The sequence below is a fragment of the Pleurodeles waltl genome, chromosome 10 (genome assembly GCF_031143425.1).
Source record: "Pleurodeles waltl isolate 20211129_DDA chromosome 10, aPleWal1.hap1.20221129, whole genome shotgun sequence".
NCBI classification, from domain to species: domain Eukaryota; kingdom Metazoa; phylum Chordata; class Amphibia; order Caudata; family Salamandridae; genus Pleurodeles; species Pleurodeles waltl.
This window is the reverse complement of record NC_090449.1, coordinates 149002251-149027880: the sequence shown is the minus strand read 5'-3', so window position 1 is coordinate 149027880 and position 25630 is coordinate 149002251. Positions and strand designations below refer to the sequence as shown.

Genomic DNA, 25630 nt, shown 5'->3' with positions numbered 1-25630 from the left:
CTCAGTCAGCAATACTGAATTCATAAAATGCCTCAGCTTTTACAGCTTCAATAGTAAAAATCACACACGCATTGCCTCAAAAAAGTTATTTATGCTCATAAAATTACTTTTTAAGGCCCTTGTCCTACACAGCATTGACAAATTGAGCACTGCCACAGTGTCATCTTGAAAATGTACACAATGTTCTCATTATACGTTTCACAACTGATACATTCACTCACAGTACATCTTAAAAATCAGGCACAGTGATTTAACATATATCATCACCAGAATTATAAAGAACAAAGAAAATAAAACAAACCACATACTGCTTAGATCAAAGGAGTGTCTAGTCCATTTACTAAACAGTCGAACAGGCTTGCAGATCAGACCAACAATGCAAACAATGAATCAAAATATCGCTAATGTGGTCGAAGAATTGTTAAAATGGACTTCCCTGAATCCAATGTTCTTGAATATGACTGTTGTAAAATTAAGAGACAAAGGAGCAGTTAAACACAGCTTAGATATATATTAAAAGAGGGTTTTTAATGTCTCACCACTGCCTGAGCAGTCACAGATGCCTTCCTCTGTATTCTCTTTAATGGAAAATCACACTGGTTCTCAAGTAATGGCCATGTATTGCTTCTAAACTAGGTGATAAAGTTATAAAACAAATGCCACATGAAGCACAGGGCCACCGGTTGTTAGCACTGAGCAGAAAAGGCTATTCTCCTCTAATAGAAAACAGCAGGGGAAAATGACAGATATAAAATGATTATTGTATGGTGATATTTGATATGACATCTTTCAACCATGGGTTCCCTGAAAAATGTAGCCTGATAGTTGGTCAGGTCAGATAAAAGTTTATTTTTCAACCAGGACAGGCTGACAAGAAAACGGTCCTGCCCTAATGACTATTCAAGGAAAAAAATAAAATCTTAATTTTTTCACAATTCTAGAAATGTATTTAATACCAATTTAAATTCACTCAATCCATAGCGCAAAGGAAAATGATGGTGACAACTGGAGTTTCAGCCGGGCTTGTAGATTCACAATGACCCTATCTTCTTTTGGGATCAAGTTATAATTTCTTGGTCTTAGAAAAAAACATGTGGCAACATCCAATGGTGCAAAGGGAGACATACTCGCATGTACTGCAGAAAGCAGCATCCAAAAGGTGTTTGCCAACCAATTAGGGGGGTGTCAGCCCAAGAAAAGAGTATTCATGCTCAGAAATTCGGAGGACTAGTGACATCGCTTTAATGAACAAGTTACTTACCTTTGGTAACAAATTATCTGGTGGAGACTATCTAGCTGCAGATTCCTTACCTTAGAATTCCCTAGAGTCAGCTTCGAATCCGGAATTTTTTTGCTGAGCAGTACCCTGTGTGCGCCGTCGGGTGGCGTCGTTCGGATCCGTATGCATCATCCAGCTCCGGGTGGCGTCGTCAGCGTCATTGGAGCAGTCTGTGACGTCACGGTTGTCTATATAGACGCCACCTCAACGCGTGTACGTCAGTTCTTTTTACACAACTTTCCACGCCAGAAGCGCAGTCATGGAAGAACCAACAGCATTTCGTTTTTTCACTGGATTGAAGAAAAAGGCATGCCCTTAAGAAAGGCAAAAATACCAAAACATATTTATACATATCTATCTACCTATCTATCTACCTATCTATCTACCTATCTATCTACCTATCTATCTACCTATCTATCTACCTATCTATCTACCTATCTATCTACCTATCTATCTACCTATCTATCTAATCTCTATATATATATATATATATATATATATACGGATAGTGGGGGGGCTTTTGTAAGGAATCTGCCGCTAGATAGAGTCTCTACCAGATAATTCACTACCAAAGGTAAGTAACTTGTTCATCTGATAGAGACTTCTAGCTGCAGATTCCTTACCTTAGAAAAGATACCCAAGCTGTAACTCCTGGCGGTGGGTCTTGAGGTTATATTTCATACCAGGAAGTCCTGCAGGACCGAGCAGGCGAAATTCCCCTCTCGCCTCACCTGGCTATCCAGGCAGTAGTGTCTCGCAAACGTGTTCAACGAAGCCCGCGTTGCCGCTTGGCAGATGTCAAGTACCAGCACGCAACTAGGCTAACGCAGTGGTAGCAGCTTTTCCTCTGGTACAGTGAGCCCTCAAACCCTCCGGAGGTTGCTTCTTGGCCAAAGCGTAGAAATGGACTGTTTCTGTACTGCCCGACCCTTCTTTGCACCAACGTATCCCACAAAGAGTTGGTTGTCCACCCGGAACTCTTTTGTGTGGTCAAGGTAGAACGATAACGCTCTTTTTGGGTCGAGCCGATGGAGACGCTCCTCTTCCTTAGAGGGATGCAGTGGTGCAAAGAAGGTGGGCAGGGTTATATTTTGACCCAGATGGAAAGGGGTCACCACCTTGGGGAGGAAAGAGGCACGAGTTCTGAGGACTACTTTATCAGGATATATTGTGAGATACGGCGGTTTATATGATAAAGCCTGCAGCTCACTCACTCTCCTGGCAGATGGATTTGCCACCAAAAAGACTGTTTTGATAGTGAGCAGCCAGAGAGGACAGTTATGTAAAGGCTCAAAAGGAGCACACATTAGGAAAGTAAGAACAAGATTAAGATCCTACTGGGGCATGACCAACGGCACAGGTGGAAACATGTGCACAGGCCGTTTTAAAAATCTTTGTATGATGGGAGACTTGAACAAAGATGGTTGGTTGGGCAAGCGTAGAAAAGTCTGTAAGGCAGAAAGATAGCCCTAGAGAGTCCCTACGGAGAAACCCTGTTGGGCGAGAGATAGAATAAACAAAAGAATATTAGATAGCGAAGAGGATCAATAGACCTCTCTGTACAATTTGAAACCAAACGTTTCCACCAGCAGGCGGAATGAAAATGTCACTTACCCAGTGTACATCTGTTCGTGGCATTGGTCGCTGCAGATTCACATGTTGTGCACAGTCCGCCATCTGGTGTTGGGTCGGAGTGTTACAAGTTGTTTTTCTTCGAAGAAGTCTTTCGAGTCACGAGACCGAGGGACTCCTCCTCTTTGCTTCCATTGCGCATGGGCGTCGGCTCCATCTTAGATTGTTTTCCCCGCAGAGGGTGAGGTAGGAGTTGTGTGTGTTAGTAATAGTGCCCATGCAATGGAATGAATAAGTATGTACAAATTAAGGTTAAGTAATATATATATATACAAATGTACAAATGTTGAAGATAACTTCCAACGGCTACAGGCTCCCGAGGAGGCGGGTGGGCACATGTGAATCTGCAGCGACCAATGCCACGAACAGATGTACACTGGGTAAGTGACATTTTCAGTTCGATGGCATCTGTTGCTGCAGATACACATGTTGTGCATAGACTAGTAAGCAGTTATCTCCCCAAAAGCGGTGGCTCAGCCTGTAGGAGTGGAAGTAGTCTGAAACAAAGTTCTCAGTACGGCTTGACCTACTGTGGCCTGTTGTGCGGATAGCACGTCTACACAGTAGTGTTTAGTAAATGTGTGAGGCGTGGACCATGTGGCTGCCTTACATATTTCGTGCATTGGAATGTTTCCTAGGAATGCCATGGGAGCGGCTTTTTTTCTGGTTGAGTGTGCCCTTGGTGTAATGGGCAGTTGTCTCTTTGCTTAAAGATAGCAGGTTTGGATGCACTTAACTATCCATCTGGCTATACCTTGTTTTGATATTGGGTTTCCTGTATGAGGTTTTTGAAATGCAATAAACAGTTGTTTTGTTTTCCTAACCTCCTTTGTTCTGTCGATGTAGTACATTAGTGCTCTTTTGACATCTAATGTATGTAGTGCCCTTTCAGCTACTGAGTCTGGCTGTGGGAAGAACACTGGTAACTCTACCGTTTGATTTAAGTGGAACGGTGAAATAACCTTTGGTAGGAATTTAGGATTGGTTCTTAGTACAACCTTATTTTTGTGTATTTGGATAAAAGGTTCTTGTATTGTAAATGCCTGAATTTCACTTACTCTTCTTAGAGATGAGATGGCAATGAGAAATGCAACTTTCCAGGTTAAGAATTGTATTTCGCAAGAATGCATGGGTTCAAAAGGTGGTCCCATGAGTCTTGTCAAGACGATGTTAAGGTTCCATGAAGGAACAGGTGGTGTTCTTGGTGGTATTATTCTTCTTAGGCCTTCCATAAATGCTTTAATGACGGGTATCCTAAACAGTGAAGTTGAGTGGGTAATCTGCAGGTATGCAGATATTGCCGCAAGGTGTATTTTAATGGAAGAGAAGGCTAGATTTGACTTTTGTAAGTGTAGTAAGTATCCCACTACATCTTTTGGGGATGCGTGTAATGGATGAACTTGATTATTATGGCAGTAGCAAACAAACCTTTTCCATTTGCTTGCATAGCAGTGTCTAGTGGATGGTCTTCTAGCTTGTTTTATGACTTCCATACATTCTTGAGTGAGGTTTAAATGTCCGAATTCTAGGATTTCAGTAGCCAGATTGCTAGATTGAGCGATACTGGGTTAGGATGCCTGATCTGCTGTTTGTGTTGTGTTAACAGATCTGGCCTGTTGGGTAACTTGACGTGTGGTACTACTGACAGGTCTAGTAGTGTTGTGTACCAAGGTTGTCTTGCCCATGTTGGTGCTATTAATATGAGTTTGAGTTTGTTTTGACTCAATTTGTTTACTAGATATGGAAGGAGAGGGAGAGGGGGAAAAGCGTATGCAAATTTCCCTGACCAGTTCATCCATAGGGCATTGCCTTGAGACTGTCTGTGTGGGTACCTGGATGCGAAGTTTTGGCATTTTGCGTTCTCTTTTGTTGCAAATAGGTCTATTTGCGGTGTACCCCAAATTTTGAAGTAAGTGTTTAGGATTTGGGGGTGAATCTCCCATTCGTGGACCTGTTGGTGATCTCGAGAGAGATTGTCTGCTAGTTGATTTTGGATCCCTGGAATAAACTGTGCTATTAGGCAAATGTGGTTGTGAATTGCCCATTGCCATATCTTTTGTGCTAGGAGACATAGCTGTGTCGAGTGTGTTCCCCCTTGCTTGTTTAGGTAATACATTGTTGTCATGTTGTCTGTTTTGACAAGAACGTATTTGTGGGTTATGATGGGTTGAAATGCTTTTAGTGCCAGGAATACTGCTAGTAATTCGAGGTGATTTATATGCAGTTTTGTTTGATGTACGTCCCATTGTCCTTGGATGCTGTGGTGACCGAGGTGTGCTCCCCACCCTGTCATGGAAGCATCTGTTGTTATTACGTATTGTGGCACTGGGTCTTGGAACGGCCGCCCTTTGTTTAAATTTGTACTGTTCCACCATAGAAGCGAGATGTATGTTTGGCGGTCTATCAACACCAGATCTAGAAGGTGACCCTGTGCATGTGACCATTGTGATGCTAGGCACTGTTGTAAGGGCCTCATGTGCAGTCTTGCGTTTGGGACAATGGCTATGCATGAGGACATCATGCCTAGGAGTTTTAAAACCACTTTTGCCTGTATTTTTAGTGTTGGATACATGGCCTGTATGACCTTGTGAAAATTTTGAACCCTTTGTGGACTCGGAGTGGCTAATCCTTTTGTTGTGTTGATTACCGCTCCTAAGTAGTGCTGTATTTTGCACGGCACAATGTGTGATTTTGTGTAGTTGAGGGAGAACCCGAGTTTGTAGAGGGTTTGTATGACATACTCTGTGTGTTGTGAACACTTTGTTAGCGAGTTGGTCTTGATTAGCCAATCGTCTAGATACGGGAATACGTGTATTTGCTGCCTTCTGATGTGTGCGGCTACTACTGCTAGGCATTTGGTAAATACTCTTGGTGCGGTTGTTATACCGAACGGTAAGACTTTGAATTGATAGTGTATTCCCTTGAATACAAACCTTAGGTATTTCCTGTGCGAAGGATGTATCAGTATGTGGAAATACGCGTCATTGAGATCTAAGGTTGTCATGTAATCTTGTTGCTTTAGCAGTGGTAACACCTCCTGTAGCGTGACCATGTGAAAGTGGTCTGATTTGATGTAGGTGTTTAGTATTCTGAGATCTAAGATTGGCCTCAGTTTTTTGTCCTTTATGGGTATTAGAAAGTACAGTGAATAGACTCCTGTGTTTATTTCTGTACATGGTACCAGTTCTATTGCTTCTTTTTGCAGTAGTGCTTGAACTTCTATTTCTAGGAGGTCTAAATGCTGTTTTGACATTTTTTGTGTTTTTGGTGGGATATTTGGAGGGATCTGTAGAAATTCTATGCAATAACCATGTTGGATAATTGCTAAGACCCAAGTGTCTGTTGTTATATCCACCCACGATTGATAAAACTGACTTAGTCTTCCCCCCACTGGTGTTATGTGGAGGGGTTGAGTGACTTGTAAGTCACTGTTTGGTTGTTGGGGTTTTGGGGCTTTGAAATTTCCCCCGGTTTCTCGGGAATTGTCCCCCTCTGTACTGGCCCCGAAAACCTCCCCTTTGGTACTGTCCCTGGTAGGTAGACGGTGTTGATTGTGAGGTGCTGGCTTGTGTGGCCTGACCCCGAAACCCCCCTCTGAAGGTTGTTTTACGGAAGGTGCCGAAAGTGCCTCTGCTCTGCGGGGAGTAGAGCGCGCCCATGGCCTTGGCTGTGTCAGTGTCCCTTTTCAGCTTCTCAATCGCCGTGTCAACCTCTGGTCCGAACAATTGTTGTTCGTTGAACGGCATATTGAGTACTGCTTGCTGTATTTCTGGTTTAAAGCCAGATGTGCGTAACCATGCTTGCCTTCTGATGGTTACTGCAGTGTTTATTGTCCTTGCAGCTGTGTCCGCTGCATCCATAGAGGAGCGTATTTGGTTATTGGAGAGGTTTTGTCCCTCCTCAACCACCTGTTTTGCCCGCTTTTGAAATTCTTTGGGTAGATGCTCGATGAGATGCTGCATCTCGTCCCAATGGGCTCTGTCATAACGCACTAGGAGCGCCTGAGAGTTTGCGATGCGCCACTGGCTTGCAGCTTGTACAGCGACTCTTTTCCCAGCTGCGTCGAATTTTCGGCTTTCCTTATCCGGGGGTGGTGCATCGCCCGATGTGTGTGAATTGGCTCTTTTGCGAGCTGCTTCTACCACGACTGAGTCTGGTGGCAGTTGAGAGGTGATATAAGCAGGGTCTGTGGGAGGTGCTTTATATTTTTTCTCTACCCTTGGAGTGATCGCTCTACTCTTGACAGGGTCTTTGAAGATTTGCTTCGCGTGCCTTAGCATTCCTGGAAGCATAGGCAGGCTTTGGTAGTTGCTATGGGTGGAGGAGAGGGTGTTAAAAAGGAAGTCATCCTTGACAGGTTCTGTGTGTAACGACACGTTGTGGAATTCTGCTGCCCTAGCTACCACCTGCGCATACGCTGTGCTGTCCTCGGGTGGTGAGGGCTTGGTAGGGTATGACTCTGGGCTATTGTCTGACACTGGGGCGTCGTATAGGTCCCAAGCATCTTGGTCATTTTGGCTTATGGTGGTGTGAGCCGGTGAATGTGACGGAGTTTGTGCCGGTGATATCTGAGTTACAGGTGGAGGAGAGGGTGGCGGAGTTGCTTTCTTTGCCACCTTTGCTTGTGGTGTCAGTTGTTCAGTTTGGACTCTAGTCTCCTTTTTCTCTTGATTGGTGGGAGAGTGCTAATCTTCCCGGTTCCACTCTGGATGAAGATCCTCTTTTGTGTATGGTCTACATCAGTAGTCTGTAACTCCTCTTCAAACCTGTGTTTACGCATTTGAGAGGACAATGATTGTTCCTCTGAATATGAGCAGGTAGTGGGTTCGGTTGCTGGTTGTTTTGGCACTGAAACTGTGTCTTTTTTTGTTTTCGGCTCCGAGGTGAATCTCTTCTTTTTCGGAGTCGAGCCTTCTCGGCGTCGATCATCCTCGGTGCCGCTGTCTCTGCGTCGAGCAGCGTCGGCTCCGCTTTCTCGGCGTCGATCTTTTTCGGCAACACTTTCTCGGTCCCGAGAATGTTGCGTGCCTGTGTCTCGACCCGAGTCGGACGATCTGGGCACCAGTTCGGCCTTTTTCGGTGCCGATGGACGGTCACCTTTATGGGTTGAGCCATGGCCAGTTGGCAGTGGCGTCCCCTCGGCCTTGTCTGTTTTCTTGTGCTGTGTGCTTTTCGACGTCTTACTCACAGTTTCCTCGACGTCAAATTCATCCGAGTCCGATTCATGGATGGAGAAGGCTTCCTCCTCTTCTCCTTGTTCCTCGAACTCTCGGTGTTCTGTCGGCGTGGACGCCATCTGTAGTCTTCTGGCTCGACGGTCACGGAGCGTTTTTCGGGACCGGAACGCACGACAGGCCTCACAAGTTTCTTCTTTGTGCTTGGGTGACAGGCACAAGTTACAGACCAAATGTTGGTCCGTATATGGATATTTATTGTGGCATTTAGGACAGAATCGGAACGGGGTCCGTTCCATCGGTGTCGATGTTACACGCGGTCGGGCCGACCAGGCCCCGACGGGGATCGAAATTACCCCGAAGGGCTACCGGAGCTCTTCACGATTTGGTGTCGATTCTAACTATCCCGATCCCGAGCGAAACAATACCGACGTCGTTTTTCGAAGTTTTGACTATCTTTCCGTCCCGAAACCCGGAGCGAAAAGGAACACGTCCGAACCCGAGGGCGGAAAAAAAACAATCTAAGATGGAGCCGACGCCCATGCGCAATGGAAGCAAAGAGGAGGAGTCCCTCGGTCTTGTGACTCGAAAGACTTCTTCGAAGAAAAACAACTTGTAACACTCCGACCCAACACCAGATGGCGGACTGTGCACAACATGTGTATCTGCAGCAACAGATGCCATCGAACATAGTCTTAGTAGAGGGACGCCTGGCTGCCAGAATGGCATCACAAACTTTGGAAGGGAGGTCATAAACCATCAACTGTTGCTGCTCAACCTTCACGCATGAAGCCGCAAGGTTGACAGGTTCAGGTGAAACAGAAGATCCTCCCGAAGGAGCAATCTGATTGGAGGACTGATGCTCATTTTGAGAAGCTCTGGATACCAGACTCGACGTGCTCAATCCGGAGCCACTAGGATTACTTAGGCCTGGTCGTTCTGGGTTTTCTTGACAACTCTGGGCAGAAGTGGTATTGGCGGAAAGGCCTACAAGGAGGACTGAACTCCACTTGCAACGAAAAGCGTTGCCTAGCGATAGCCCCCTTGGAAACTCCAACGTGCAAAACTGCTGACATTGCGCGTTCTCTACGGAGGTGAACAGATCTAACCAAGGCTCTCACCACTGCTGAAAGAGTCCTTGCGCCACCTCCGGATGGAGATACCATTCGTGATCCGCTAAGCATCATCGGCTGAGTTAGTCCGCCCTGGTGTTCAGAGAACCTGCCAGGTGTTGAACCACCAGGGTAATGCCCTGCTGTTCCAGCCATGTCCAGAGATGCAGATCCTCTTGACAAAGGGTCCATGACCCCACACCACCCTGCTTGTTGCAGTACCACATTGCGGTGGGGTTGTCCGTGAACACCTGCACTACCTTCCTTTTCACAACAGGAAGCAATGCCTTTAATGCTAGCCGGATCGCCCGAAGCTCCAACAAGTGGATATGGAGCCCGGATTCCGAAACCAGAGACCCTGATCTCCCCATCCCCCAGATGGCCGCTCCATCCCAGAAGTGAGGCATCTGTCACTACTGTGAGATCCTGTTGGGGAAGTGAGAGGAGTCTGCCTTTGACCCAATCGCAGTTCATTAACCACCACTGCAGATCCTTTGCAGTCCCCTCCGAGATCTGAACTACGTTGTTATGATTTCCCTGATGCTGTGCCCATTGGACCTATAGGTCCCACTGCAGAGCCCTCATATGCCATTTGGATGCAGAAAGCCATGAGTCCCAACAGCCTCAGAGTCTGTCACACCAAAATCCAGGATAGAGGCCGAAACATCGGTATCATAACCTGAATATCCTGGACTCGCTGCTCGGGAGGATAGGCCCGATACTGCACTGTGTCCAGACAGCTCCGATGAAAGTGAGCTTCTGAGAGGGAGTCAGGTGTGATTTTGGCACATTGATAGTGAACCCCAGCGAATGCAGGAGGATCGCGTCGTCTGGAGATGGGTGACGAGAGCCTGGGGCATGGGAGCCTTCAACAGCCAATCGTCGAGGTAGGGGGAAGACTGAAATCCCTGACCTGCGCAGATGAGCTGCTACAACTGCCATCACCTTTGTGAACACCCGAGGGGCACTGTTGAGACCGAAAGGGAGCACGATAAACAAAGTGCTCATGGCCCACCTTGAACCGCAGCATGGGGATATGAAAATACGCATCATGTAAGTCCAACGTTACCATCCAGTCTCCTTGGTCTACGGCAGAAAAGACCTGAGCAAGAGTGAGCATCTTGAATTTCTCCTTCTTGAGGAAGAGATTGAGGTCCCTGAGATCCAGGATAGGGCTAAGGCCCCTGTTCTTTTTGGGAATCAGAAAGTAGCGGGAATAACAACCACTGCCTACTTCTGACATCGGGACCCTTTCAATGGCTCCCTTGGCAAAGAGAGCCACAACTTCCTTGCGGAGCAAAACCAAATGGTCCTCCATCAGCCGTTCTTTTGTCAGAGGGATAGAGGGAAGAAAAGAGTGGAAGGGGAGGGAATAGCCCTTCCGTATGATCTGCAAAACCCATTTGTCCGTTGTGATGGAATGCCAGTGAGGGAGATTAAATTGAATCCTCCCTTCGTCTGGACAGACATGGTCCTGCAAAACCACACTAGGAGGGCGTGGGCGCAGCGGAGGGGGGGGGCTGTGTGGTGGCCGACCGCTAGCCAGACCCTCTGGGTCTGATGGTACCATGATCACGTCCTCTCCCGGGATGGTGTGAAGCCTGAGGAAGATGGCTGAGTTGTGGCTGGCGTGGTACCAGGCCAAAGGCCCAAGGATATGGCCGTAGCTCGAGAATCCTTAAATCTCAAGCGCGGAGTCTGCCTTCTCACTAAAAAGGCGAGAGCCATCAAAGGGCATGTCCATCAAACTTGACTGGCATCCCCTGAAAAGCCAGTTGAATGTTGCCAGGCATGGCGATGTAGGGTCACTGTCGATGCAATCACTCTACCCAACGAGTCGGTCGTGTCCAAACCACACCTGATAGTAAACTTGGCTGCATCTCTCCCATCTTTGACAGCCTGGGTGAGAGTGTCCCGTATGCCCTCTGGGACCTGGGGCAGCACCTGTGCCTCTGTATCCCATAAAGTATTGGAGAAACGGCCCAGTAGGCAAGAGATGTTTACTGACCTCAATGCCGGGCTAGAGGAAGAAAACATTTTCCTTCCAAGCTGATCCAGCCTCTTGGATTCCCTATACAGGGGAGCGAAAGGGTAGGCATCACGGGAAGTAGAGGCTTGGACCACCAAGCTCTCCGGGGTGGGGTGTTGGGTAGTTAAACTAGGGTCGCTCAGAGCAGGTCTATGGTGGCGGCCGACTGTCCTATTCACAGGAGCCCCTGTGCTGGGTTTGGACCATGTTCCCAGCAGGACGTCCTTTAGGGCCTCATTGAAGGGCAACATCGGCTCTGATGTAGTCACCCCCGGCTGAAGCACCTCTATCAGGAGATTCATCCTGACTGGCACGTGGGCAAGTCTAGGTCCAAGACATCAGTTGCCCTACGCACCACCATAGCATAAGAAGCTCCCTCCTCCGTAGCCACATTAGGAGGAGAGAGAGCATACCAGTATCTGGAGATGTGTCCAGTCCACTGGCCTCTTGTTCCAGGTCGTAGTCTAAAGGGTCCTCAGACCTCTCCCACTCCTCTCCTGTGCCTGGCTGTTCAGAATAAGGCTCAGGCAATGATCTGGGCCTAATCGGCGCCATCAGAGTCGGCCTCGTACGACGTCGCTCCAGATCATCCGCAATGAGGATGGGGCTACCACCGGAGGGCGCTGGTGGTGGAGGAAGCATCTACGTCAGACCCGGTGCCAGAGAAGGTTGAACCCGATGGGGCCCCTGCTGATCCCCCTGGGGCCCGAAGACCCATCCGAGGGTGCAGCCACTCAAAAACAAGGCACATGGCCTCTAAAAATTCCTTTATTTGAGCGGCGGTCGCTCCGGTCTCTGGAAAAGGGGGATGACGCGGAGGCGACCCTGGCGACGCCTCAGCGGAACCGCTTGGAAAGTCGACGTTCCCTAGACGCTTCATCAGCCGACAGACAAGGCGAAGTCGAAGTCCGCTTGGACTTCTTCTTCTTCTTCTGTTGCCTCTTACCTGAGTGATCGGATGACCTCGAATGCGAGGAAGACGACTTGGGGCTCCGGAAGCAGTGCTGCAACCTCCTCCTGCTGCGGTACCGTGACCTCCTCGGAGTCGCGCTGACCGAAGACGGCTGTCGGGCCACAAGAAGTTTGAGGGATCTTTCCATCAAGGCCTTTGGAGCCATGGCCTGACAGTCGGAACACAAAGTGGAGTCGTGATCCTTCTCTAAACACCAGAGACAAACTCGGTGTGGATCCGTTACCGACATGGTGCGATGACACGCACCACACGGTTTGAACCCAGTCTTTTTAGAAGACATGCTTCAAACAATCAAGTATCGAAAAAACCTCGACATCCCCTGAAGAAAAGGGTAGCTCAATCCAGATATGCGCTTAACCGGCGCAGAAGGAAAAGAACTGACGTACACGTGCCAAGGTGGTGTCTATATAGACAACCGTGACATCACAGACGGGTCCAACGGCGCACCGCAGAGCCGGACGACGCACGCGGATCCGAATGACGCCACCCGACAGCACGCGTAGGGTACTGCTCAGCAGAAAAATTCCAGATTCAAAGCTGACGGCAGGGAATTCTAAGGTAAGGAATCTGCAGCTAGAAGTCTCAATCAGATGCTTTCTTCTCAAAGTCGAGCTCTCATACTGAAACTGATGCGCCTCTGCATCACAACTGCTGATCAGGATGTGTGCTGGCTAGATAACATGCCCCACACCCTACCTGGTGTTAGGCCACCTATGACTGCGGGATAATGTCCACATGGAAATGGCTGCAAGCTTTTCCACAAGCATAAATCACAATTAACAAAGCAGTAATATAGTCACGTTGGCACATCATATATCATAGCAATATAAAAATAATCAATAAAAGCACTCATCTAGCTGCTGAGCAGTGAAGAAAAAGGAGTGCTTTTTTTTTTTTTTAGAGTAGTTATACTAAAGCAGTTATGTTTGGATTGGATGTGAGCCTCATGATTTTTCCATGTTGATATGTTAAAGTTTTGTCGTCAGTTGAGAAGTGCCCTAGTTGTGACTTTCGTTCAATGTCTAATATGGAATGAGCGGAGCTCTACAACAAAGCCAACTTAGGCCTCTTTCAGGCCAACAATCCATGTCCAACAGCTTCAGGGTCTGGGAAGTGATGGTGTGGCCTGTTAAACACTCACTTGCTAATAAATCACTATATTGAAACACATTATTTAATCCTAACTAGATCTCTTGATTACCTCTTCATTACTGAACCTTGGGACAAGGCTGATTCTGATCCTGACCTAATTGATGCTGTTCTTTCTAGTTATGCTATTCTAAGACAGGACCGCGAAGGCCGGAGGGGTGGGGGCCTTGAGTTTATTTTTAGGAATTATTTTGGGGGAACGCTGGAGTCTACACTTTTAAATAGATAAGCTGACACTGAGGCACCCTTTTTCAGACTTTAGCTCTCAGCTATGGACACTTTCAGGGATTTTAGTTTACAGACCACCTGGCTTAAAGGCCAGTTTCCTAGATGTTTGGGGCCAGTCCATTGAAACCTATCTAAATTGTAGATTTACCACTGCCTTGGGGGAGTTTAATTTTTATTTCGAGGATCCATCCAACAAGGAAACTGCCACCTTATGTGACATAATGCTCAATTTTGAATTGTCCCAAAAAGTTATGAGTCCTACCCACTTCCTGGGACATACTCTTGATGTTTTTTTTTTTTAAAGATCCCTTTGGCTAATCAAATCCCTTTAAAGCGCATTAAATGCAGAAATGCAAGTCCGATTACCCTAGCCAATTTAGAACAAGCTCTCTGTGTTTGTTAAAAGAACTCAGTGCCCCCTTTAAGCTGTTTAGCTGAATGTTTTGACACCTGGGTTTCTTCCACTTTAGACTCCATTGCTCTGTTAAGATCAAAACCTGTGTCCGGAACCAAACCTTCTGCTCCATGGTTCTAGCCTGATCTTAAGGAGCTGTGTTTGAAATGACGCAGACAAGAAGCCAAGTGGCTGTTTACTGCCTCTTCTGAGGGTAAACTCGAGGAAAAAGCCAAACAAAACCTTGTTGGCTTATTATAAATCGGCTATCAAGGCTTCTAAAACAACTTTCTTTTCTGACAAAAATAGGACTGCTGGTAATTCCTTGAAACTGTTGTTTAAGACATCGAAGATTTGACCTAGCCTCCTGCTATGGTCTGGGCTTCCACCTCCCAAGCCTTCTGTGAAGTGTTGGCACTTTTCCTTAAAAATAAGATATTTGGCATTTACTACACATTTGATCCTAAGTTAGATGCTAACTCTTTGCCTGTAGACTCAACTAGATACAAATTGTTGGAGTTTCCAACTATTTCTCTCCAGCAAACCAAAACGCTGCTTATGAGTACCAAATCCAGATCCCCTCGAGACCCTTGCTCGGCTAAAATTGTCCATCTGGCACCCGACCCTATTGCCGAATGTTTGCATAATACTTATAGGAGTGTCATTCAGTCTGGCATCTTTCCTTATGCCTAGAAAAGTGCTAGTCACACCACTAATGAAAAAATCTAACGCTAACCCAGATGACTTGAAGAACTACCACCCGATTTCCCTACTCTCTTTTCCAGCCAAAGTTTTAGAAAGATTTTTTAAGCTGGAACTGGTCAACTACATAGAAGCTCATGACTGCCTGGACCTCTAATGGTTTCAGGGCATGACACAATACTGAGACTGCATTGGTGGCAGTAAACAATAATATCCGCTGCCAGGGTGACCAGGGAGATGCAGCCATATTTCTAATGCTCGCTCTGTCTGCAGCATTTGACACAATTTGGCCAATTCATATGATACAATGGCTGGAGGAGTTAGGGGTTAAGGTGTCGCCCTTAGTCTGCTCTCTTCCTTCCTTTTAGACAGGGTACAGGGGTCAGCTATGGTGACTTCGAAGCAGACACCTTTATTTTTCCTTGCAGCGTCCCTCAATGCTCCACTTTGAGCCCAACTCTCTAACATCTATGTGGCACCTTTGGCGGCTCTGGTGCAGTATTTTGGCTTTGAGGTCCAGTCATATGCCGACGACACCCAAATCATTATGTCAATTTGCAACAATGTGACCGAGGTTGCTGAATCTTTTAGGCACTGGATGTTCAGTATTGAGAAGTTGAACAACAATGCCCTAAAACTCAATGCTGGCAAGACAGAAGTCTTGGTTTTCGGTGTCAGATTCTCTCTGGTCCAGGAATTGGTTGCCTAAGGAGTGTGGGTCTCTTCCTACTTCTGTGAAATCTGTTAAGTACTTGGGTATTCTGCTGTATAAATCCTTGAGTTTTGACTTTCAGGGTTACCGTACGGCTGGGACCTGTTTTCATATTATTGCAACTCTTTGTTTCTGAATGCCAAAGGTGACAGTGTTAAACTGCCAGTTGCCCAGACCGCAGCGGCTCATCTCACCTTGAATATCCCCAGACATACATTTGTGAGAGAGGGGGTGCATGCAGAATACGGGACAGGTTAATGCAAAGTTTGGAGGGTATTCTTCTTCTAGACCTCCTAGGTCTTCTTTGCGCAAACTTGTTGTTGTTCCTAGATTTCGCAAAGTTAGATGGGGTGGAAGGGCTTTTTCTGTATGTGCAGCTCAAATATGGAATACTTTGCCACCACACAATGCGGGCACTGAAAGGTTCTCTATTTCAAAAAACTTCTAAAAACGTGGCTTTTTATTTTGCACAGCCGTAAGCGACTGCTTTTTGCTGGCTGCTGGGTCTCTGTTTAGCGATTTGATGCGCTCGGGTTTAATGTGCTGTATAAATGCTCCTAACATAACAGAAAAATGTTGAAGGACTGAACTTAATTTTTAACAATTGTTGCCTCTTATCTTTCACTGCTGTGGTGACATTCTTACAGGCAGATAAAGCTACAGGAAACATTCAAATTCAAGATCCCCTAGCTCAGGTCACTAATTCCTTGAAAAATTCAAGGCACTTCTATTGAACTGTATTGTGGCTGCCCAAAGGGATCTACTTTACCTTGAGCATGAGCATGATTTATGGTCGATTTGCAAAGAAACATACATCTGACACACAAAATGTAGTTCATTGATATTTGGATGAAAACAGAGCTGGAAAGGAATACGGAAAGAGGCAGAAAAGAAAAAGTAACAAAAGTAGAATCAGAAAAAGATTATCAAATTTAAAGGCAAAGGTTGTTGTCCTTTTTTAAAAAGTCAAATGTGGATTATTCTACTGACTAATAACATTAATCTCAGATAAGAAAAAAATACAGACTCAGGATTACAAACACAGGTTTATGGATCATTCAACACTCAAACCATACTTTAAGAGGCGCACATATGGACAGCTGACCCACCTCTTCTGCCACAGAATCCCTGTAGTATCGAAGGCTCTTATCAGTCAGCACAAACCAGTGTTTCTTCCACTAGAAAGAAAAGGCAAGGGATTATTCTCATCACATTGAGTTCCCTGAATCAAACAGCTGTGGTATTTTCCCAGACTGAAAGGTTTTACCATATTATCTCCAGCTTCAGAGCTATTACATTTCTGCAAACAGATGTTATATCTGCCCTCCTTTCCTATCAACAAAATGTGAGCACTATAAGTGGTGTTCCTCTGCGAAAGTCATAATTGGACTCAGCAAAATAAAAAATAAAAAACATTTTTTACTCCCTCCTCAAAACAAATATGTGGGCTATGCTGGTCTTTTTAATAGCACAACTAGCTTTTTTGTAAACATGAGAAAATGTCTCCCTTTATAGTTCTCCGATTCTCTGTAGTTTGCTAGCTCTCAGTAACCTATCACTTTATGTCAGCTGAGAGAGCTACGCCAGGTCTCTATTCCCATGCCACTTTCACTAACTTCAAAATACTATCACATACAAAGCTATTAGGATGTGGATGTATATCCTCAACTGCTTTTAAATCAGATTGTCACGTCTGTGCTCCTTCTTTACATTTGAATCATCTTGAAATTAGACTATGTCAAGACGAATATTTTTTGGTTAAAACTGGCAGATTATGCCAACTCATGAAGACAATTTAAAGCACCCTGAGGTCTAAGTGGTGGCAGAGAATAGCTGGCAATAATAAAGGCATAGAGTAAAATATTGCCCCATCCATACAGTATGATATTGTTTAATTAATACAATTAGCTCTTTTGAATGTAGTGTTAACCGAAAACTTAAATTAAGTGCTGATTCCTACTGTTTCCACAAGAGGAAATGAAAAAGGTAATGTTTAAGTCAGAACAATATCATGGGTTCTATAAGGCACATCGTCATTTTGATCATGTTCATCAGTTTTGTCATTTAAGTATACTTCTGGGCTACAAGATTTTTAAGTGCCCTTTTTATTTCAAAATACCCAGTATCTTGTTATAGAACGTTGCATTTAATTATAGACTCAAGCCAATGCAGCACGTTTAGCCACAAATAATCCCGTCATTAGATAAGATGGTAGCTTTGTAATATTGGGAATGGACTAAATTTCAACACATAAAATTGTAGTTTATTTTTTTTTTATTCTGTGGAGGGCAATAAATGAGGGGAAAAAAGACATGGGTGTTACAAGTCTCTATCAGGGATGTTTTAGATTTTTTTTTTGCTCTGTTAACAAAAAGATTATTTTTTTTCACACATCTGTGACCACTTCTTTAGGACTTACACAGCAGAGCCATACGTAAATCACAGACATTTTAAAATGTCAAACTTTTTCTCACTTCATCTTACCCATATGAGAATGTCTGAAGCAGGCACCAAACGCTCCACAACATCCAGGTTATTATTTTACGCAAAGATTTGTTTCATTGCCTGACAACACCAACAATGAACATAGCCTTAAAGGCTTCTGGGAAGGCAAGCCTGTCAAGTACAGTGCAATTACTTTATCAATTCAGAGTGTTATGGGCACCAAGACAGATAAACTAATGAGCAGAGACCTTTCAAAACGACCCTCGTGTAAAAACCTGAAATGTTTTAATGCAGCAAACAAAATAAAAAAAAATCATAAAAAACCTTATAGCATACAACCGAAGGGCAGAAGGAAAAGTAAACCGAATCTGAAAAATTTTATAATGTAAATACAATTCAGCATCCAGAACAAAAATGAGTGTACTTCTGATCTGGTGCAGATACAGAGAGATTTTATGTGTTGCAACTCACTTGTCCATCCTCGTAGAGCTTGGTGAGCCATCCTTTCTTAAAGTTCAGCAGGTCAGGCTGTAGGGGGAAAAAAAAGGAAAAAGTTAAGTATTTTGTGGGTGACCCACCAACAATTCCCACGTTCTAGAACAATCAATGTTGTCATTAATGTATATATCTACTATTCCAAAATCACAGTCTGCTTTTCTGTTTGTATTCTTGTGTCAGGAATGTCTGCCTTCTGCAAGGTGACGCAAATGAAAATGTCACTTACCCAGTGTACATCTGTTCGTGGCATTAGTCGCTGCAGATTCACATGTTGTGCACAGTCCGCCGTCTGGTGTTGGGTCGGAGTGTTACAGGTTGTTTTTCTTCGAAGAAGTATTTTCGAGTCCCGAGACCGAGGGACTCCTCCTCCTTCGTTCCATTGCGCATGGGCGTCGACTCCATGTTAGATTGTTTTCCCCGCAGAGGGTGAGGTAGGAGTTGGGTATGTTAGTAATAGTGCCCATGCAATGGAATGAATAAGTATCTACCAACTAAGGTTTAAGTAATATATTTACAAATGTACAAATGTTGAAGATAACTTCCAAACGGCTACCGGCTCCCGGGGAGGTGGGTGGGCACATGTGAATCTGCAGCGACTAATGCCACGAACAGATGTACACTGGGTAAGTGACATTTTCAGTTCAATGGCATGTGTAGCTGCAGATACACATGTTGTGCATAGACTAGTAAGCAGTTATCTCCCCAAAAGTGGTGGCTCATCCTGTAGGAGTGGAAGTAGTCTGAAATAAAGTTCTTAGTACGGCTTGACCTACTGTGGCTTGTTGTGCGGATAGCACGTCTACACAGTAGTGCTTAGTAAATGTGTGAGGCGTAGACCATGTGGCTGCCTTACATATCTCGTTCATTGGAATGTTTCCTAGGAAGGCCATGGTAGCGCCTTTCTTTCTGGTTGAATGTGCCCTTGGTGTAATGGGCAGTTCTCTCTTTGCTTTAAGGTAGCAGGTTTGGATGCACTTAACTATCCATCTGGCTATACCCTGTTTTGATATTGGGTTTCCTGTATGAGGTTTTTGAAATGCAATAAACAGTTGTTTTGTTTTCCTTATTTCTTTTGTTCTGTCAATGTAGTACATTAGTGCTCTTCTGATGTCTAATGTATGTAGTGCCCTTTCAGCTACTGAGTCTGGCTGTGGGAAGAACACTGGTAGTTCTACCGTTTGATTTAAGTGGAACGGCGAAATAACTTTTGGTAAAAATTTTGGATTGGTTCTTAGGACTACTTTATTTTTGTGTATTTGAATAAAAGGTTCTTGTATAGTAAACGCCTGAATTTCACTTACTCTTCTTAGAGATGTGATGGCAATGAGAAATGCAACCTTCCACGTTAAGAATTGCATTTCGCATGAGTGCATGGGTTCAAAAGGTGGGCCCATGAGTCTTGTTAAGACGATGTTGAGGTTCCATGAAGGAACAGGTGGTGTTCTTGGTGGTATAATTCTTTTTAGGCCTTCCATAAACGCTTTAATGACAGGTATCCTAAATAGTGAAGTTGAATGGGTAATCTGCAGGTATGCAGATATTGCTGCGAGGTGTATCTTTATGGAAGAGAAGGCTAGATTTGATTTCTGTAAATGTAGTAAGTATCCCACTACATCCTTTGGAGATGCATGTAATGGTTGAACTTGATTATTATGGCAGTAGCAAACAAATCTTTTCCATTTGCTTGCATAGCTGTGTCTAGTGGATGGTCTTCTAGCTTGTTTTATGACTTCCATACATTCTTGGGTGAGGTTTAAATGTCCGAATTCTAGGATCTCAGGAGCCAGATTGCTAGATTCAGCGATGCTGGGTTTGGATGCCTGATCTGTTGTTTGTGTTGTGTTAACAGATCTGGTCTGTTGGGCAACCTGACATGGGGTACTACTGACAGGTCTAGTAGTGTAGTGTACCAAGGTTGTCTTGCCCACGTTGGTGCTATTAGTATGAGTTTGAGTTTGTTTTGACTCAATTTGTTTACTAGATATGGAAGGAGAGGGAGAGGGGGAAAAGCGTACGCAAATATCCCTGACCAGTTCATCCATAGAGCATTGCCTTGAGACTGCCTGTGTGGGTACCTGGATGCGAAGTTTTGGCATTTTGCGTTCTCCTTTGTTGCAAATAGGTCTATTTGAGGTGTCCCCCAAATTTTGAAGTAAGTGTTTAGAATTTGGGGGTGAATCTCCCATTCGTGTTCCTGTTGGTGATCTCGAGAGAGATTGTCTGCTAGTTGATTTTGGATCCCTGGAATAAATGGTGCTATTAGGCGAATGTGGTTGTGAATTGCCCATTGCCATATCTTTTGTGCCAGGAGGCACAGCTGTGTCGAGTGTGTTCCCCCCTGTTTGTTTAGATAATACATTGTTGTCATGTTGTCTGTTTTGACAAGAATGTATTTGTGGGTTATGATGGGTTGAAATGCTTTCAACGCTAGGAATACTGCTAACAATTCGAGGTGATTTATATGCAGTTTTGTTTGATGTACTTCCCATTGTCCTTGGATGCTGTGTTGATTGAGGTGTGCTCCCCACCCTGTCATGGAAGCATCTGTTGTTATCACGTATTGTGGCACTGGGTCTTGGAAAGGCCGCCCTTTGTTTAAATTTATACTGTTCCACCATAGAAGCGAGATGTATGTTTGGCGGTCTATCAACACCAGATCTAGAAGGTGACCCTGTGCATGTGACCACTGTGATGCTAGGCACTGTTGTAAGGGCCTCATGTGCAGTCTTGCGTTTGGGACAATGGCTATGCATGAGGACATCATGCCTAGGAATTTTAATACCGTCTTTGCCTTTATCTTTTGTGTTGGATGCATGGCTTGTATAACCTTGTGAAAATTTTGAACCCTTTGTGGACTTGGAGTGGCTATTCCCTTTGTTGTGTTGATTGTCGCTCCTAAGTATTGCTGTGTTTTGCACGGCAGAATGTGAGATTTTGTGTAGTTGATGGAGAAACCGAGTTTGTAGAGGGTTTGTATGACATAATCTGTGTGTTGTGAACACTTTGTTAGGGAGTTGGTCTTGATTAGCCAATCGTCTAGGTACGGGAATACGTGTATTTGCTGCCTTCTGATGTGTGCAGCTACTACTGCTAGGCATTTTGTGAATACTCTTGGTGCGGTTGTTATACCGAACGGCAACACTTTGAATTGGTAATGTATTCCCTTGAATACGAACCTTAGGTATTTCCTGTGCGAGGGATGTATCGGTATGTGGAAATACGCGTCCTTTAGATCTAAGGTTGTCATGTAGTCTTGTTGCTTTAGCAGCGGTAACACGTCTTGTAGCGTGACCATGTGAAAGTGTTCTGATTTGATGTAGGTGTTTAGTGTTCTGAGATCTAGGATTGGTCTCAGTGTTTTGTCCTTTTTTGGTATTAGAAAGTACAGTGAGTAAACTCCTGTGTTTACTTGTGTACATGGTACCAATTCTATTGCGTCCTTTTGTAGTAATGCTTGAACTTCTAGTTCTAGAAGGTCTAAATGTTGTTTTGACATATTCTGTGTTTTTGGTGGGACATTTGGAGGGAGTTGGAGAAATTCTATGCAATAACCATGTCGGATAATTGCTAAGACCCAAGTGTCTGTTGTTATCTCCTCCCAGGATTTGTCAAACTGACTTTGTCTTCCCCCCACTGGTGTTGTGTGAAGGGGTTGAGTGACTTGTGAGTCACTGTTTGGTTGTAGGGGTTTTTGGACTTTGAAATTTTCCCCGGTTTCTAGGGAATTGTCCTCCTCTGTACTGGCTCCAAAAGCCTCCCCTTTGGTACTGTCCCTGGTAGGTAGACGGTGTTGATTGTGAGGTGCTGGCTTGTGTGGCTTGACCCCGAAACCCCCCTCTGAAAGTTGTTTTGCGGAAGGTGCCGAAAGTGCCTCTGCCCTGCGGGGAATAGAGTGCGCCCATGGCCTTGGCTGTGTCAGTGACCTTTTTCAATTTCTCAATTGCCGTGTCCACTTCGGGTCCAAACAATTGCTGTTCATTGAACGGCATATTGAGCACCGCTTGCTGTATTTCCGGTTTAAAGCCAGATGTGCGCAACCATGCGTGCCTTCTTATGGTTACTGCGGTATTTATTGTTCTTGCAGCTGTGTCCGCTGCGTCCATAGAGGAGTGTATTTGGTTATTGGAGATGTTTTGTCCCTCCTCAACCACTTGTTTTGCCCGTTTTTGAAATTCTTTGGGCAGATGCTCGATGAGATGCTGCATCTCGTCCCAATGGGCTCTATCATATCGCGCTAGGAGCGCCTGAGAGTTCGCAATGCGCCACTGGTTTGCAGCTTGTACTGCGACCCTTTTCCCAGCTGCGTCGAACTTGCGGCTCTCTTTATCCGGAGGTGGTGCCTCGCCTGATGTGTGCGAGTTGGCTCTCTTGCGAGCTGCCCCTACCACGACTGAATCTGGTGGCAGTTGTGAGGTGATAAAAGCAGGGTCCGTGGGCAGTGCTTTATATTTTTTCTCCACCCTTGGAGTTATCGCTCTACTCTTGACCGGTTCTTTGAATATCTGCTTTGCGTGCCTTAGCATTCCTGGAAGCATAGGCAGGCTTTGGTAGGTGCTATGGGTGGAGGAGAGGGTGTTGAAAAGGAAGTCATCCTCGACAGGTTCTGCGTGTAACGACACGTTATGGAACTCTGCTGCCCTAGCTACCACCTGTGCATACGCTGTGCTGTCCTCAGGTGGCGAGGGCTTGGTAGGGTACGACTCAGGACTATTGTCTGATACTGGGGCGTCGTATAGGTCCCAAGCGTCTTGGTCATCTTGGCTCATGGTGGCATGAGCCGGTGAATGTGACTGAGTCTGTGCCGGTGATATGTGAGTTACAGGTGGAGGAGAGGGTGGCGGAGTTACCTTCTTCACCATTTTTTGTGGTGTTTGTTCTTGAGTTTGGAACTCGAGTCTCCTTTTTCTCCTGATTGGGGGAAGAGTGCTGATTTTCCCTGTCCCACTTTGTATGAAGATCTGCTTTTGTGTGTGGTCTACATCAGTGGTTTGTAACTCTTCTTCAAATCTGTGTTTGCGCATTTGAGAGGACAGTGATTGTTCCTCTGTATATGAGCTGGCAGTTGGTTCGGTTGCTGGTCGTTTTGGCACCGAAACTGTGTCTCTGCTTGTTTTCGGCTCCGAGGCGAATTTTTTCTTTTTCGGCGTCGAGCTTTCTCGGCGTCGATCTTCCTCGGTGCCGCTGTCTCTGCGCCGAGCAGCTTCGGTTCCGCTGTCTCGGCGTTGATCTTTTTCGGCAGCACTTTCTCGGTCCCGAGATTGCTGCGTGCCTGTGTCTCGACCCGAGTCGGACGATCTCAGCACCAGTTCGGCCTTTTTCGGTGCCGATGGACGGTCACCTACTTTATGGGTTGAGCCATGGCCTATTGGCAGTGGCGTCCCCTGGGCCTTGTCTGTTTTCTTGTGTGGTGCTTGCTTCAACGTCTTACTCACGGTTTCTTCGACGTCGAATTCCTCCGAGTCCGATTCATGGATGGAGAAGGCTTCCTCTTCTTCTCCTTGTCCCTCGAACTCTCGGTGTCCTGTCGGCGTGGACGCCATCTGCAATCTTCTGGCTCGCCGGTCACGGAGCGTTTTTCGGGACCGAAACGCACGACAGGCCTCACACGTTTCTTCCTTGTGCTCGGGCGACAGGCACAAGTTACAGACCAAATGTTGGTCTGTATATGGATATTTATTGTGGTATTTAGGACAGAATCGGAACGGGGTCCGTTCCATCAGTGTCGATGTTACACGCGGTCAGGCCGACCAGGCCCCGACGGGGGATCGAAATTACCCCGAAGGGCTACCGGAGCTCTTCACGATTCGGTGTCGATTCTATTCTTACCCGATCCCGAGCGAAACAATACCGACGTAGTTTTCCAAAGTTAAGACTATCTTTCCGTCCCGAAACCCGGAGCGAAAAGGAACACGTCCGAACCCGATGGCGGAAAAAAAACAATCTAACATGGAGTCGACGCCCATGCGCAATGGAACGAAGGAGGAGGAGTCCCTCGGTCTCGGGACTCGAAAATACTTCTTTGAAGAAAAACAACCTGTAACACTCCGACCCAACACCAGACGGCGGACTATGCACAACATGTGTATCTGCAGCTACACATGCCATCGAACCTGCTGTTCTTCAACTTCATGTACACCAAACATACAATTATGGCTTTAGCATTAAATATAACGTTTTTAATTTCAAGTTTAAAGACGGCATAACAACTTATAAAGAAATCCATTTGATCCTATACCTGCTTTTTGGAGGACGCAACAGTGGGGGATCTAACAAATGTTTTTAAGTAAAACCTTGATTTGCCAAGCAGCGACAGTAGGGCACTGCTATTTCGAATTAAAGAGTTGTAAGGGGACTTCAAAACGTGATGCAAAAGCAACCCAGTCCTCAACCTTCAGTGGGAAGTGTACGGTAGGGGGCAACAACCTTTTGAAACCAAATGAGTAAGAAATACAATGTCATAATCTATAAATTAATAAATACCAGTTAGGATTAGAGAAGAAAGAAAGAAAGAAAGAGAGACAGAGAGAATTATTAACTCTATTGCCTTCTTAAGATGTGCCCAAGTACCTTTCCATTGACCTCTTTCAGGAGCTAAGAGCAACCTTTGAAGTGTGCTGGAGAGCCTGGCTCTCCTTCTTCCATTACTCATTGGCACACAAACACCTAGCCCACATATTTAACATGCATGCACAACACTACATTGTTCATATATTGTACCACTCATAGGCACACATGGATCTAGAACATACTTGTAACTTGCACACACTGTACAACACTACATCCTTCATGTATTGTACCACTCATAGGCACACATGTATCCACAAATCTGTCTCAGGAGAGTCCGCTACTTTCTCATGTTCCTCCAGTCAGCTTTGGGTCTCCCAAAATGGAACACAGAGGCCCTCATTACGAGTTTGGCGGAGGCCACCCGCCAAACTAATACCGTCATCAAGTTGCCTGTGCGGGCAGAACAACGCTGCCCCTTTTAGGAGTTCACTGCAGGGCTGTCAATCGGAAACAGCGCCTTAACATTGACGCCGGCTCATAATCAACCTGGTGCCAATGAGGCAGTGCGGCGGGTGCAGTAGCACCTGTCGCAATTTCCACGGCCCGTAATTCAGGCCGTGGAAAGCACGACAGGGCTGTCCATGGGGGCCACAGCACTGTCAATGCCAAGTGCAGGGGCTCCCATGGGGTCCCCGGCACCCCCTTTCCGCCAGCCTCTGCATTGCGGGACTACTGCCATGCAAAGGCTGGCGGAAAGGAAACTTATTATCCCCAGGGCAGCTGAGACCGCCAGGAA

At 45.6% G+C, this 25630-nt stretch overlaps 1 protein-coding gene across 6 annotated transcripts in view; it reads right to left on the bottom strand.

Moving 5' to 3' along the window:
* The window catches only part of MPRIP (myosin phosphatase Rho interacting protein), a 754399-nt gene that overhangs the window by 333899 nt on the left and 394870 nt on the right, over positions 1 to 25630 (bottom strand). For all 6 annotated transcript variants that reach the window (XM_069210054.1, XM_069210057.1, XM_069210056.1 and 3 more), the window contains 2 exons: positions 18301 to 18357; positions 16494 to 16562 (listed from right to left, as the gene is read on the bottom strand). In XM_069210054.1, coding sequence (XP_069066155.1) covers positions 16494 to 16562; positions 18301 to 18357 — 126 coding nt within the window. The remainder of the gene's footprint in view (positions 1 to 16493; positions 16563 to 18300; positions 18358 to 25630) is intronic.